Raw genomic sequence first — 13,896 nt, 5'->3', positions numbered from 1 at the left:
GCGCTCAAGCTGGCGACCTTGGGGTCTCAAACCTGGGTCTTCCACATCCCAGTTCGATGCTCTATCCACTGCGCCACCACCTGGTCAGGCTAGTTATGTCTCTTTTATTCCTAATATTTGTAATTGCTAATCTGATCAGTTAGTTCTGCCTAATAACATTTATCAATTTCATTAATCTTTTCAAAGAACCAACTTTTTTTTTTTTTATATTTTTCTGAAGTGAGAAGTGGGGTGTGGCAGACAGATAGACTCCCGCATGTGCCCGACCAGGATCCACCCAGCATGCTCACCATGAGGCTGTGCTCTGCCCATCTGGGGTGTTGCTCCACTGCTATCGGAGCCATTCTGGTGCCTGAGGCGGAGACTATGGAGCCATCTTCAGCGCCCCAGGCAACTTTGCTCCAATAGAGACTTGACTGCAGGAAGGGGGGAGAGAGGGGGGGGAGAAAGAGAAAGGAGAGGGGGGAGGGGGGAGAAGCCATTGGGCTCTTCTCCTGTGTGCCATGCCCTGGCTGGGAATTGAACCCCGAACTTCCACATGCCGGGCTGATGCTCTACCGCTGAGCCATCCAGCCAGTGCTGAACCATCTTTGGTTTTGTTTGGGTTTCCCTTTTGTATATCTGCTTCCTCTTTACTTGATTTCTGGTCTATTTTATTTCTACTGTCTTTGCACTTTATTTGCTGTTCTTTTTCTTGCTTCTTGAAATGAACTTGTAAGTATTTTGTCTGGGTTATTGGCTTTCCTTACTGTATTCATTATACTCTCTCAGTTATAGAAGATATTAAACTCCCCAAAACAGTACTTTTCTTAACTTCCTATATCCCCTACTCAAATAAAATACATTGCATAATATGTGATTTTGAAGTATGAGCCATCTTACTCATTGTGGTAGTATACATTACAAATAGGAATAAAATATTTTTATTTTACAAACTATGAAGGATGAATAGAATAACTAACAATGGGGAGATAAGCCAAATGTTAAAACCTTCCTCTGACTCCCACATATTTTTATAAGTAAGAATGTTTGTAATTCTCTAAAATTCTGTATGAATAGTGAAATTGTAATTTGAGCTAGTTGAAATATGACAGCAAGTTACCTTCTGTGACTCCAAAGTGATATAGTCATTGAAATGCTCAGAACTCTTGTGGTTGCTTTTTCCTTATAGGAAGCTGCAGTAAAGGAAGACGAAGAAGAAGTTTCTGACAAGGGCAGTGATTCTGAAGAAGAAGAAACGAATAGAGACTCCCAGAGTGAGAAAGAGGATGGTAGTGACAGAGACTCTGATAGAGAGCAAGATGAAAAGCAGAACAAAGATGATGAAGCAGTAAGATTTATAGGCTTAAGTCACTGGAATTACACCTCTGGAGACAGTTTTGGTTTTTGTTATTGTTTATTTGCCTGCTGGCTTGTTTGCTTTCCAGTTTGCTTCCAGTATATTGTATAATCCTGTATTGCTGAGGAGTAGTGGTCAGAATTATAAAGAAAAATAGTTTCTAACAAGGATTGGAAATCCTATTTCCTTAAAGTTTTAATTGCTAAATAGATTAAGGGTCTGAGGTGAAGCCAGTTTGGTCTCTTAGAGCGGAGTCCAATGTTGGCGATGACACTGGGGGTGTGAGGAAGGGGCGTTATGAACTCTGTAGCTGTTTGCTTGGGAGAGGCTCTCAAAAGTTCAATGTAATGGTTAGGGTAAAGAAGCATTGTTGTGAACTCTAACATCAAGAGGTTGGTTAAGGGAAAAGTAACATTTTATAGAGTGCCACCTTGTTTCGAGAGGTGTATAAGATATTAAGGACAGGGAAGTCTCCAACCAATTTATTAAGATTGTGAGGATATAGAGCCTAGAAAACAAAATCTCACAGCATGGCATTCAATTGCACATGATTTGTGGGAGGACAGCAGAAAAGAATATTTTGTGGACAAATAGTGGCCACTAGAAAGACGTTCCCTACAAATGAACTCTAAACTGATCAGCTGTTTCCTTTATGTTTTTGTTGTTCTTTTTGATTGGCCCATTGTTCTAAACAACCCTTGTGGTTTAGGAGAGAAAAAGAGATTCCCTGAATAATCCCTGAGGCAAAAGCAGAGGCCAGAGAAAAAGGAAAGAGGAAAGGGTAAAGGGCAAAGAATAGAAGTAAAGGAAATGCAAAGAAAACCAGATAGAAGGTGACAGAAGACAATTTGACTTTGGGTGAGGGGTATACAGCACAATCGAATGTCAGAATAATCTGGAGATGTTTTCTCTCAACATATATACCCTGATTTATCAATGTCACTGCATTAAATTTAATTTTAAAAAATAAAAAAAAAAAAAAAAAAAAAGAAAGGAAAGGATGTACCTGCCCTGGGAGTGGTGGAGAAAAATAAGGATGCCTGGTTTTACAGTTACTGGCCTTTGACTGTTTTCATACTTTGGAAGTAAAGTTGATAGCCAGAAAATTAAAACCTGTCAAAGAAATTATCCCAGCCTTGCTTAGAGAAAAGTTGACATATTCCTTTCTGAGCCTATTAGGGTTAGTAGAGGGGACTCTTAGGGTTTTGATAGATTAGTTTCTTTGGATGACCAAAAATGCATTCATTCAATCTACAAAAATTATACAAATAAATTTCATTATCTGTCATATTGCAAACACTGCATTAGATGACAGGAGGGCAAAGCCAAATGTTCAACAGTTTCTGCCCTTTAATGATAGTAGGGTTGTGGGCAAGGCAGGTTAATAACCATTATAGTACAAAAAAGATTATGCCCATTTAGTGCAAGGTGCAGTGGTAGTACAAAGGGGAGAGTAGAGAAATTTGTGGAACTCAGAGGCTTATGTTTTATGCTTTAGATGCTCCTGAAAGAATAAGTAGGAATTTGCCAGGTAGAAAAGGGGGAAAACAAAAAGTGATACAAGGCTTAGGAGGAGTGTAATAGCTCTCTGTATGGCCAGTAGCCACGGCTACCATCACAGCCGCCTGGCCCGTGCAGGTTCGCATTTGATTCGGACAGACGGTAATGAAACAACGGAACCAAGAACTAGTGGGCCATTAGCTTTAATCCTAGCTCGCACCCGGTGGGCAAGAAATACACACAGTGGGAAAACACTTCCCTTTCCATTCAGGGCTCCCAAAGCATTGACTTATTCAAGTCTCTTAGAATCAAATGTTCCTAGCTCACCAGCCTTATTCACCTCTGTTACCCATCTCCTTCTCTCTGCACAAACTGGCTTCTCCTTCAGCACTCCGCCATCTTGGCTGCTTCTCCTTTCCTCCACATGGCCTTTCTCTGCTCTCTTCTCTAATGCTAATCTCAGGAACCTAGAGAGAGCAAGCTCCTGGTCTGCCCCATTTTATAGTGTAGAAATCAAAACCTTTAACCCAGTATATAAACAAGGAAGTCTGTGATACAAAGTCACTTATCTGAGGCATAATGGGATTCCTCATGAGAGTGCACCACCTTCTATCATGCAACAGTCAAAGGTGTGGGGAAAAGCTTAGTCTTAAAACTAAGCCTTAGGCTATAAGGGCCCTGCCTGCTTACACCTGCTTACAGCCTGTCCTCCACACCCAATACAAACTATAAGCGAGTAAAAACATATATATCATATTTACAAATTTATTTGACCAACATTCCACCACTTTTGCTCGCTTACAATCTAAAGCACAGGTATTCCAGTACAAGGAAATTAAGCACATGACACAAATTACAACAACAGCACAAATCATACAGTTTCAATAATTACAAAGGTATATTTCACCAGTCTCTGAGCACTTTGCCAAAAGCACGAAATGTCCTCAGCCTTCTTTCTAGCCGTTTGAAAAGCTTCTTGGGGCACGGGAAGGGCCTCCAGCAAAGTCGCCCCCCACCCCCATCAGAGTATTTTACATTGTCCAAAATCCACAAGTCCATCCAACAAAGGAGCCAGTGCCCACTCTGGTCATAGTCCAGGAATCAGTCCACACACATGGGGCCTCAGCCACCCCCCTCATCCCTGCCATCCTGGCAGGTCTTACACTGTCCCAAAGAGGAGCACATGGCAATAGCAGTCAGCATTTCCATCTCTGCTCCAGAGAGCATGATGGCATCCACCCCGATGTCCCAAAATCACAGCTCTACCAGGGGTGTAGCGAGTACTCCTTGCTGCTGGGCTTTCATCTTCTGGAGACTTTGGATCGCAACTCCAGACCGATTCTCTTCATCCTCCAAAGAGTAACTGGAAACATTAGCTCCTGCTGCTGGGCTTGAGATTAAGCCGCCTTCTGCTCTGCAGGCCCTGCAGCCCCAGCTCTGGCCTTCCACCACTATGGGCTCTCCACAATGTCCAGGGCAATTTGTAGCTCACGAACCTGTGATTCTTTCTCCAGTGACTGCTCCATTTCCAAGTGAATCTCACGAACTGGTCGGCCTCCTCTGGTGCTTACTCCAGCTCCAGGGTCAGCATCTCTTTCTCCCACGTTTGCCCCAGCTCCTTCCACTGCTCGGTTGGCAGGTCCTGGGCAGCCTTTCCACAGAGCTCTTGGTTTCCTCATGCATGGCTGTAAAAGTCAGCCAGCCTACGGTCCCCAAAAGGACAGCCATGGGGAACCATAATAGCAGCCAGTCCTCTACTCCACCGCTCAAAGGTGGTGGCGGCTCCATACTGATCTGCCACAGACTACGCCAAATGTATGGCCAGTAGCCGCGGCCACCATCATAGCCGCCAGGCCTGTGCAGGTTCGCATTTGATTCAGACAGATGGTAATGAAACAACGGTGCCAAGAACTGGTGGGCCATTAGCGAGCAAAACATATATATCATATTTACAAATTTATTTGACCAACACTCTCTTGAGTTCAAGGAAGTCTAGGTAGTTTGAAATGATTAGTACAGAGTTCAAGGAGGAAGGCAGTGGCAGGAGACTGGAGAGATACACCATGTCAGATTATGAACGACTGTGTAGTCATGCTAACCCAGTTAGATTTGATTCATGAAAAGAAATGTCAGTTTTGAGCAGGAAAATGAGCTTATTTGTGGGACTGAACTTAGCAATAGTTAGCATTATCAGGAATAATAAATAGAAGAAGATGGCAACTCCTCAGAATGATGGAAAACATTTTTTACTTCAGCGATTTAATTTTTATTTTACCAGGAATGGCAAGAATTGCAACAAAGTATACAGAGAAAGGAGAGAGCTCTGCTGGAAACCAAATCAAAGATAACCCATCCTGTTTATAGTCTTTACTTTCCCGAGGTGAGTTATACATAGCCAGCTGTTTTCCTTATTCCGTTCACTTTCTCTTTAGGTATTTCTCAGGGGCCGTTTATCTTTGTGGTGAGTACTGGCTCAGGTGTGCCAAGTGTGTCTATTCTCAAGGAAAGAGAGGCCACATTGTTGAGGATATATTTCAATATTATGTTCAGTGAATGTGTTTAGGAAGAAGATTCACTTTTTATTTTTAAGATTTTAGTTAATTGATTTTAGAGCAAGGAGAGAGAGAAAGGCGGGGCTGTGGGCACGGGCAGCATGAACTCGTTGTTGCTTCTTGTATGTGCCTTGACTAGGCAAGCCAGGGGTTTTGATTTTTTTTACAGAGACAGAGAGTCAGAGAGAGGGATAGACAGGGACAGACAGACAGGAACGGAGAGAGATGAGAAGCATCAGTCATCAGTTTTTCATTGTGGCACTTTAGTTCATTGATTGCTTTCTCATATGTGCCTTGACGGGGGCAAGGGGGGGAGGTTACAGCAGACCGAGTAACCCCTTGCTCAAGCCAGTGACTTTGAGTCCAAGCTGGTGAGCTTATGCTCAAACCAGATGAGCCTGCACTCAAGCTGACGACCTCCGGGTCTCAAACCTGGGTCCTCCACATCCCAGTCCGATGTTCTATCCACTGAGCCACCGCCTGGTCAGGCAGGATTGTTAACTTTTTAAGAAGTTGTGTGGTTTCCTGTGCTTTATCTTTTGTGTGCTCAGATTACTAAGGGTTTTGCTTTATGATGATTTCTCATTAGCAGTTCAGGCAGCTAATCACACAAATGCATATTTTGGTTCTGACTATGTGGCTATTATCAATCTCTCTATCAAGTTTTAAATAGGGCAAAAAGCTCTTAAATTTTTCCTATGGACTTTTTCCAAGGGTCCTGTACTGGCCACCTGGACTTGCTGTGGTCCCAGTAATTGCCCTACCCAGTGGTTGGCAAACTCATTAGTCAACAGAGCCAAATATCAACAGTGCAACGATTGAAATTTCTTTTGAGAGCCAAGTTTTTTAAACTTAAACTATATAGGTAGGTACATTCCTTATTGAGGTAGCGCCCGCACATGGTATTTTGTGCAAGAGCCACACTCAAGGGGCCAAAGAGCCGCATGTGGCTCACGAGCTGCAGTTTGCCAACCACTGCACTAGTCCATGGGCATCAAGAAATCAGCTGAGTGCAGTAAGAGCTGAGCGTGGCTGAGCCCTAGCTCAGGACAGATCATTGCTGTGCTGTTTTGTTCCCTTGTCCTTGTTTACTTTGTGATTGTATCCTGCTCAACTTTTATCTCCTTGATAAGCTGTGTTTATCTTTCAAATGAATTTGGATTTGTTTGACGTTTCACTTTTGTGCATGATTCTGTCTGTGGCTAGAGGTCAAGGGCCGGTTGCTTCAGTTCAGGGAAGCTGTTCCAGACTGCCTCACAGCTTTGCCCCACAGCCTTCTGTTCGCCACTCATGTTTGGCAGGTGATTTCATGTGCAAATCTGCTTTCTGTTCTAGAATGTCAATCTAGAGTTGCTGGGGGCTGCTGAAAGCAAATTCCTAAGTAATTTGGCTTTCCCAATAATAAATGAATGGCTCTGCATAGACTGGTTTTTTGACTTGGAGAGACATCAGCCCAGGATTCCATCTTACTGCGCACGCTGATCGTCTGGCGCGTCCTGAGCATTAGCCCATCTGTTAGGGCATTTTGCCCATTGCGCTGGTAATCTGCCAACACCAAGGCTCCTAAAATCAAGTGAATAAATTCCACTCAGTGATTGGTTTTTAAAAGTGCCATGGGATTCTATAAGCTGCATAATTTTTATCCTTGTAACAGTTTCATTTTAGACCATGCTTAGTTAATAGGCAAAATATTCATTCACTTTCTTAGAACATTTTAACAATAAAAATATCCTTTTCCAATTTAATTTTCATCTGCATGTTCAGTGTCTCAAAGTACCACTTATCAGATAAAATTTATTTTCAACATTGCTAACATCTACCTGTCTACCTTCCCATTTACTTACCCAACTACCCTAAGTACCACACTACCCATTTACAGATTTATGTTAATAATTGACTTACATGTTATTTAAACTCATTTATTATACTTAATATGTTAAGAATGGTTGGGAATCCTGTACAACAGAGAAACAATTTTATTTAAAGTGCTGATAACTCATGGTAGAGCATCTTCTCCACTTTCACCATGTGCATCAGTGTCTAGACACAGGTGTCCTGCTATAGATTGATATTCACATGCTTCCTAATAAATATTTTTAAATGAGTCTCATTTTAGCCAAGTAGCCTGGGAGAGGGGAGGAAGAGACAGTCTCCAAGTGGAGAGGTAAAATGAAATGCATGTTCTTGAACATAACCCTGTGCTTATTATGTTATTACATGTCCTGGTGGTAATATTTCTGACAGTGAAATGTCAGAGCTTCTTAAATAACGGAAGTGTTTACTTCATTTCATTAATAATTATAACTTCTTATTATTATTTTATTGAGAGGTGGGGATGCAGAGAGACAGACTTCCCAGCATGTGCCCTGAACAGGATCCACCCAGCAAGACCCTACTGGATGATGCTCTGCCCATCTGGGGCCATTGCTCTGTTGCTTGGCAACCGAGCTATTTTAGTGCCTGAAGTGAGGCCATGGAACCATCCTCAGCTCCTGGGGCCAAATAGGTTGAGCCATGACTACAGGAGGGGTAGAGAGAGAGAGAGAGAGAGAAAGAAAGGGGCAGGAGAGGGGTGGAGAAGCAGATGGTTGCTTCTCCTGTGTGTGCCCTGATCGGGAATCAAACCTGGAACATCCACATGCCAGGCCGATGCTCTACTACTGAGCCAAACAGCAAGGGCCTAATCATAACTTACTTATTGCAGTCTATATGCTAAACCAGGTGTCCCCAAACTATGGCCCGCGGGCCGCATGCAGCCCCCTGAGGCCATTTATCCAGCCCCTGCCGCACTTCCAGAAGGGGTACCCCTTTCATTGGTGGTCAGTGAGAGGAGCACTATATGTGGCGGCCCTCCAACGGTCTGAGGGACAGTGAACTGGCCCCCTGTGTAAAAAGTTTGAGGACCCCTGTTAAATATTCTAATGTATTTTACTTGTGTTATCTGAGTTCCTCTTTACTACACAGCCTGAGGTAGGCACTCATAGTTTAACAGAGAAGAAAGCGATGGTTAGAGAAGTGAAATGATCAGGTCTGTGTGACTTTAAAACATCAATGGCAAAGTGCAGCCTGTAGACCAGTGGTTCTCAACCTGTTGGTCGCGACCCCGGCGGGGATCGAATGACCAGAACACAGGGGTTTGGTCACCTAAAGCCATCGGAAATACATATTTTATTTTAAAATGTATTGTATAATAAATATGTATTTTCTGATGGCTTTAGGCAACCCCTGTGTTTTGGTCGTTCGACCCCCACTGGGGTCGCGACCCACAGGTTGAGAACTGCTGCTGTAGACAAATCTATTTCCCTGCCTGTTCTTGTGAATGAAGTTTTTTTTTTTCTGTTTTTTTGTTTGTTTTGGTTTTTTTGAGAGAGAGACAGGAACATCAAACTGCTCCTGTATGTGCCCTAACCAGGGAATCAAACCAGCAACTTCTGTGCTTTGGGATGACACTCTAACCACAGGGCTTAGGGTTTTTTGTGTTTGTTTCTTAGAGACAGAAGAAGGAAGAGAGAGGGGAGGGGGGAAGGGAAGCATTCATTTATTCAATTATTCATTTGTTGTTCCACTCAGTCATACATTCATTGGTTGCTTCCCATGTGTGCCCTGACCAGGGATGGAACCCACAACCTTGTCGTTTTGGGAGGATGCTCTTAATCGACTGAGCTAACCGGCCAGGGCCATCAAACAAGTTTTATTGGAACAGCCACTAACAAGAATTCATTCTTGTTGCACGACAGTGGCAGAGTTGAATAGTTGCAACAGACCCTATGGCTCACGAAACCCGGGTATTAATAGTCCACTTTGAGTCCATTGTGTTTTTACCCACTTTTTGTGTGCAAAAACACACAGCCAAACATGTATACATATACATGTATGGCTGTTTTGGTAGTCCTAACCCTTGGGTTAATCATGCAGTTGTAATTTATTTGTTTTGCCTGTTGTTGCATTTCCTGTTGTTTAAGTCATTTAAACAAAAGAGTTTTTAGCTGAATTTAGTATAGCGTAATTGAAAAGATAATAAACCACGTTTTAATGTCTTATGGTTAAAATAAGTGCAAATGATTTTGGCTTAAAAGCATGAACGTTTTCCCTATGAAACTTTTCAGTGAAAAGTTATTTTTTAATCTTCTTTTGGATAACTGAGAGTTTAGAATAGTCTGGTATTTTTGGGGCTAAGTGAATATTTAGAATATCCTAGCTCCAAGATATCTTTCCTAAGCAGATGACTAAGCAATAACTGATGGTTGTATATAGTGCTGCTCACCGAGCAGACTGATGTTTGGTACTTCCAGACTGCTTGGCTTTCTTTTTTATTGTTTTTCTTCCCAGTTTTCTATTTTCTCTCAGTTCTCTCTGCTGTCCCTGCCATGCATTCTGTTGTCTACTTTTTTTTTCTATTCCTAATCTTTTATAAAATACAAATAAAAACGCTGAATTTACTAATATTAAAATCATGTAGTGAAAGGTATAAATAGGTTCTTAGATTTCAAGGTGGTATCTTAGGAGTAATGTATTTTAATGTACTGATTTCCCATTTGGTTGCCCAAGTCTCTTCCACTCCTACTTCCTGGCTTTTGCTTATTACTGCTAAGATGTAGCTAAGATTATTTTCTAGATGATGTTGTCATAGTTTATACTGTTTTCTTTTATAGAATATCTTTTGTCACTTTTAAGGTTAAATCAGGGGTTTTTAATACAGAGGCCCATCAGTAAGGTGTAAGGGGCCATTTGAAACCCCAGACTTACATACAGAATTCTCTTGGAGAGCAGATCCAGAAATGTATAAGAACAATTTCTTGGTTCAATAAATATTTATTATACATCTGTTTTGTACAGTGTAGCAATGACTAAAACAAGGACAATAATTCTTAATGAGACAAGGCAAAACTGTTTCTCTAGTTCTGATTATACTTTTTTTCCTTTGCAGGAAAAGCAAGAATGGTGGTGGCTTTATATTGCGGACAGGAAGGAGCAGACATTAATATCTATGCCTTACCACGTGTGTACACTAAAAGATACAGAGGAGGTAATTACCCAACAACAGTATTTCAGTTTTTATAAATGTATAGTATCTCATCATCCTGCTGCTTCATAAAGTCATTTTTAGAAAACAGTTTATCGTATTTGGCTTATTACATTTTAAGATATAATTGTTCTCTGATGTCTCTTGGGGGAAGCTCGTTTGAAATTTATAAAGTTTGAATTGCTAAAGGCAGGCAGCTTAGTCTTTTAAAAACTTGTTTTTATTTTTGGGAGTTTTCACAGTATCTAAGAACAAATATGTCTTCTTTCTAGAATTTAATTATATTGTAAAAAACTATATAATTTTTATTCTCAGTGGATTAATGCTAAGATATATACCTTCTTAAAAACAATGTAAGAATAAATGATGCGATTTTTAGGATGAAATTTTTGATGATGTAACATTGTCCACTGTCAATGACATCACTGTGATAGCATTGTGAAGTACATATTATCCCCTTATGGACTCTTTTCTGTTTTCTTCTTGATTTTTTTTTTTTTTTTTCATTTTTCTGAAGCTGGAAACGGGGAGGCAGTCAGACAGACTCCCACATGCGCCCAACCGGGATCCACCCGGCATGCCCACCAGGGGGCGATGTTCTGCCCCTCTGGGGCGTCGCTTTGTTGCATCCAGAGCCACTCTAGCGCCTGAGGCAGAGGCCACAGAGCCATCCCCAGCGCCCGGGCCATCTTTGCTCCAATGGAGCCTTGCTGCGGGAGGGGAAGAGAGAGACAGAGAGGAAGGAGAGGGGGAGGGGTGGAGAAATAGATGGGCGCTTCTCCTGTGTGCCCTGGCCGGGAATTGAACCTGGGACTCCTGCACGCCAGGCCGATGCTCTACCACTGAGCCAACCGGCCAGGGCTTCTTGATTTTTTATGTTAACTTTGTAGGAAGAAGGTTCTCTCTTTCTGGACTAGTTGGAAAAGAGCAAGGCTTTGAATTATTTATTTATTTATTTATTTATTTTTACTTTTAGAGAGAAAGAGAGGGAGAGAGAAGCATTCATTTGTTGTTCCACTTAGTTGTACATTCATTGGTTGATTCCCATATGTGTCCTGACTGAGGATTGAACCTGCAACCTTGGTGTATCAGGATGAAGCTCTAACAAGCTGAGCTAACTGGCCAGGGCCAGACCTTTGAAATTTTGAGATTATTTTATGCTATTGATTTTTTTGTTTGTTTGTTTGTTTGTTTTTTTGTATTTTTCTGAAGTAAGAAGCAGGGAGGCAGACTCCCGCATGTGCCTGACCAGGATCTACCCAGCATGCCCACTAGGGGGCGATGCTCTGCCCACCTGGGGCATTTCTCTGTTGTAACTGGAGCCATTCTAGCACCTGAGGCGGAGGCCATGAAGCTATCCTCAGCACCTAGGCCAACTTTGCTCCAGTGGAGCCTTGGCTGTGGGAGGGGAAGAGAGAGATAGAGAGGAAGGAGAGGGAGAAGGGTGGAGAAGCAGATGGGTACTTCTCCTGTGTGCCCTGGCCAGGAATCAAACCTAGAACATCCACATGCCGGGCCGACGCTCTTCCACTGAGCCAACTGGCCATGGCCTTATTCTATTGATTTTTATTTCAGAAAGTATTTTCCCCCTTTATAGACAATATAAATGTATGTAGTGCTCTGATTATTTGACACTTAGAGGTAGAGCCAACTTAAGGGTATTTTGTTGAGCAATTTTTCAAAATGTAAATTTTACCTATTTTTGAATAGATAATACCTAGTTAGTATTTCAGAAGATATACAAAAGCATACACATTGAAACATCTTGCATCTCTCTCACTCATTTATTTTTCTTTCTGGAGAACATTATTGGGATCCAAGTTTTTATTCTTCATTGATATTGTAGGTAAATTATAAGCAAATACATAGGTATATAATTTCCCAGTTTTACACAAAAAGTAGCAAACCATGTTCTGCACCTTACCTTTTTCACCTTAGTGACACAATATGGAATTTGTTCCATGTTAGTGCAGAAAAAGCTTCCTCATTTGTTTTTACAGCTACATGATGTTATTTTTGTGTGGATTTTTATTTATTTATTTAGTGCTCTGCTGTTTAATGGAGTTACCAGTTTCTTTGCTGTGTACATTTTGTCCATGTGCAATAGTCCTATAGGATGTGTTCATAGAGGTTGAATGATGAATCGGGCTCTGTCCATTTGTCATTTGATAGATACTCTTGTTCATAGGGAGAATAAATAAGTATGCCCGTTGCTTCTCAGTGTGTCAGGCGTTTTGAATGTCATTGCTAATCAGAAAGGTAAAAAAAATGGCAACTCAGTGTTTTTTCTCTCTGATTTTTTATTTTGAAAACTTTAAAACCTAGCAAAGTTTTATAAACACAGTGTCGTGAGCCCCATAGACCCTTCATCTACATTGACTAATTGCTAACATTTTTTCATATGTTTTATATTTTTCTCTGCTTGTATACACACAAAGAAAATACACACATGTGTGTGTATTTCCCTGTCTGACCCACTTTAGGTACTTGCAGACATGGCATTAACCCTCAGTACTTGAATGGTATCTCCTGAGATCAAGACCTTTCTCCTACATAAGCACAACATTATTATATTTGGAAATTTAACATTGATACCATATTATTTGTCTAAAGTGCAGTCTGTATTCAGATTTCCTCAAATACTCCACTAATGTCTGTTACAGTTTTTTAAATTTTATTGATTGATTTTAAAGAGAGAAGAAGAGAGAGAGGGAGAGAAAGACAGAAACACCAGTCTATTTCTGTGTGTGCCCTGACTGGGGATCGAACTGGCAGCCTTTGTGTAGGGATGATGCTCTAACCAACTAAGCTATCTAGCCAGGGCTCTTTTGTTTTGTGTTGTTTTTAAATTCAGGATTCAGTCAAGGATCACACGCTGCATTTGGTTGCCATTTCTCTTTGGAACACTTCTGTACACTTCTGTATTTTTTCTTTTTAAATTTTTTATGCCATTGACATTTTTGCAGAGTCTGTGCAAGGTATTTTGTAGGATATCCCTGAATTTGAATTTGTCTCATTGGTTACTCATGCTTATATTCATCTTAAATATTTTTGGCAAAAAATACTACAGAGATGCTATAACCTTCTTAGTGCATCTTATCAGGGGCACAGTATATCAGTTAACCCCACATGGGTGATACTGTGGTTGATTAATTAGTTCATTAAGGCTTTTCTCTCTTCTAAAAGCTATTATTTTATTCTAATCTGTGGGTGATACTTGGGCACTATGTGAATACCCTGTTCTTAGTCTTTTACCCACTCATTTTAGCTTATATTGATGATTCTTGCCTGCATCAATTTTTACTATGCTGGTTGTATTCAGTGTAGTTGTAATTTGTATTTCTCTTAAGAGTGAAACTGAAGATTGAAATTCAGTGTATCTGAATTGTATTTTTGTACTTGTTTGTGACCATTGTTCATTTTTGTTGGGTTATTAGTCTTTAAATTGGTTTTGGGAATTTTTTTTAATATTATGAAATCAG

General features: G+C 41.0%; 1 protein-coding gene across 3 annotated transcripts in view; it reads left to right on the top strand.

The window, feature by feature from the left end:
- Positions 1-13,896, top strand: part of SEC63 (SEC63 homolog, protein translocation regulator) — a 99,453-nt gene that overhangs the window by 78,703 nt on the left and 6,854 nt on the right. For all 3 annotated transcript variants that reach the window (XM_066247668.1, XM_066247666.1, XM_066247669.1), the window contains 3 exons: positions 1,172-1,330; positions 5,118-5,219; positions 10,319-10,417. In XM_066247668.1, coding sequence (XP_066103765.1) covers positions 1,172-1,330; positions 5,118-5,219; positions 10,319-10,417 — 360 coding nt within the window. The remainder of the gene's footprint in view (positions 1-1,171; positions 1,331-5,117; positions 5,220-10,318; positions 10,418-13,896) is intronic.

The sequence above is a fragment of the Saccopteryx bilineata genome, chromosome 12 (genome assembly GCF_036850765.1).
Source record: "Saccopteryx bilineata isolate mSacBil1 chromosome 12, mSacBil1_pri_phased_curated, whole genome shotgun sequence".
Taxonomy (NCBI): Eukaryota; Metazoa; Chordata; class Mammalia; order Chiroptera; family Emballonuridae; genus Saccopteryx; species Saccopteryx bilineata.
Note: the sequence above shows the minus strand (reverse complement) of the source record. Positions and strands in the feature narration are given on the sequence as shown.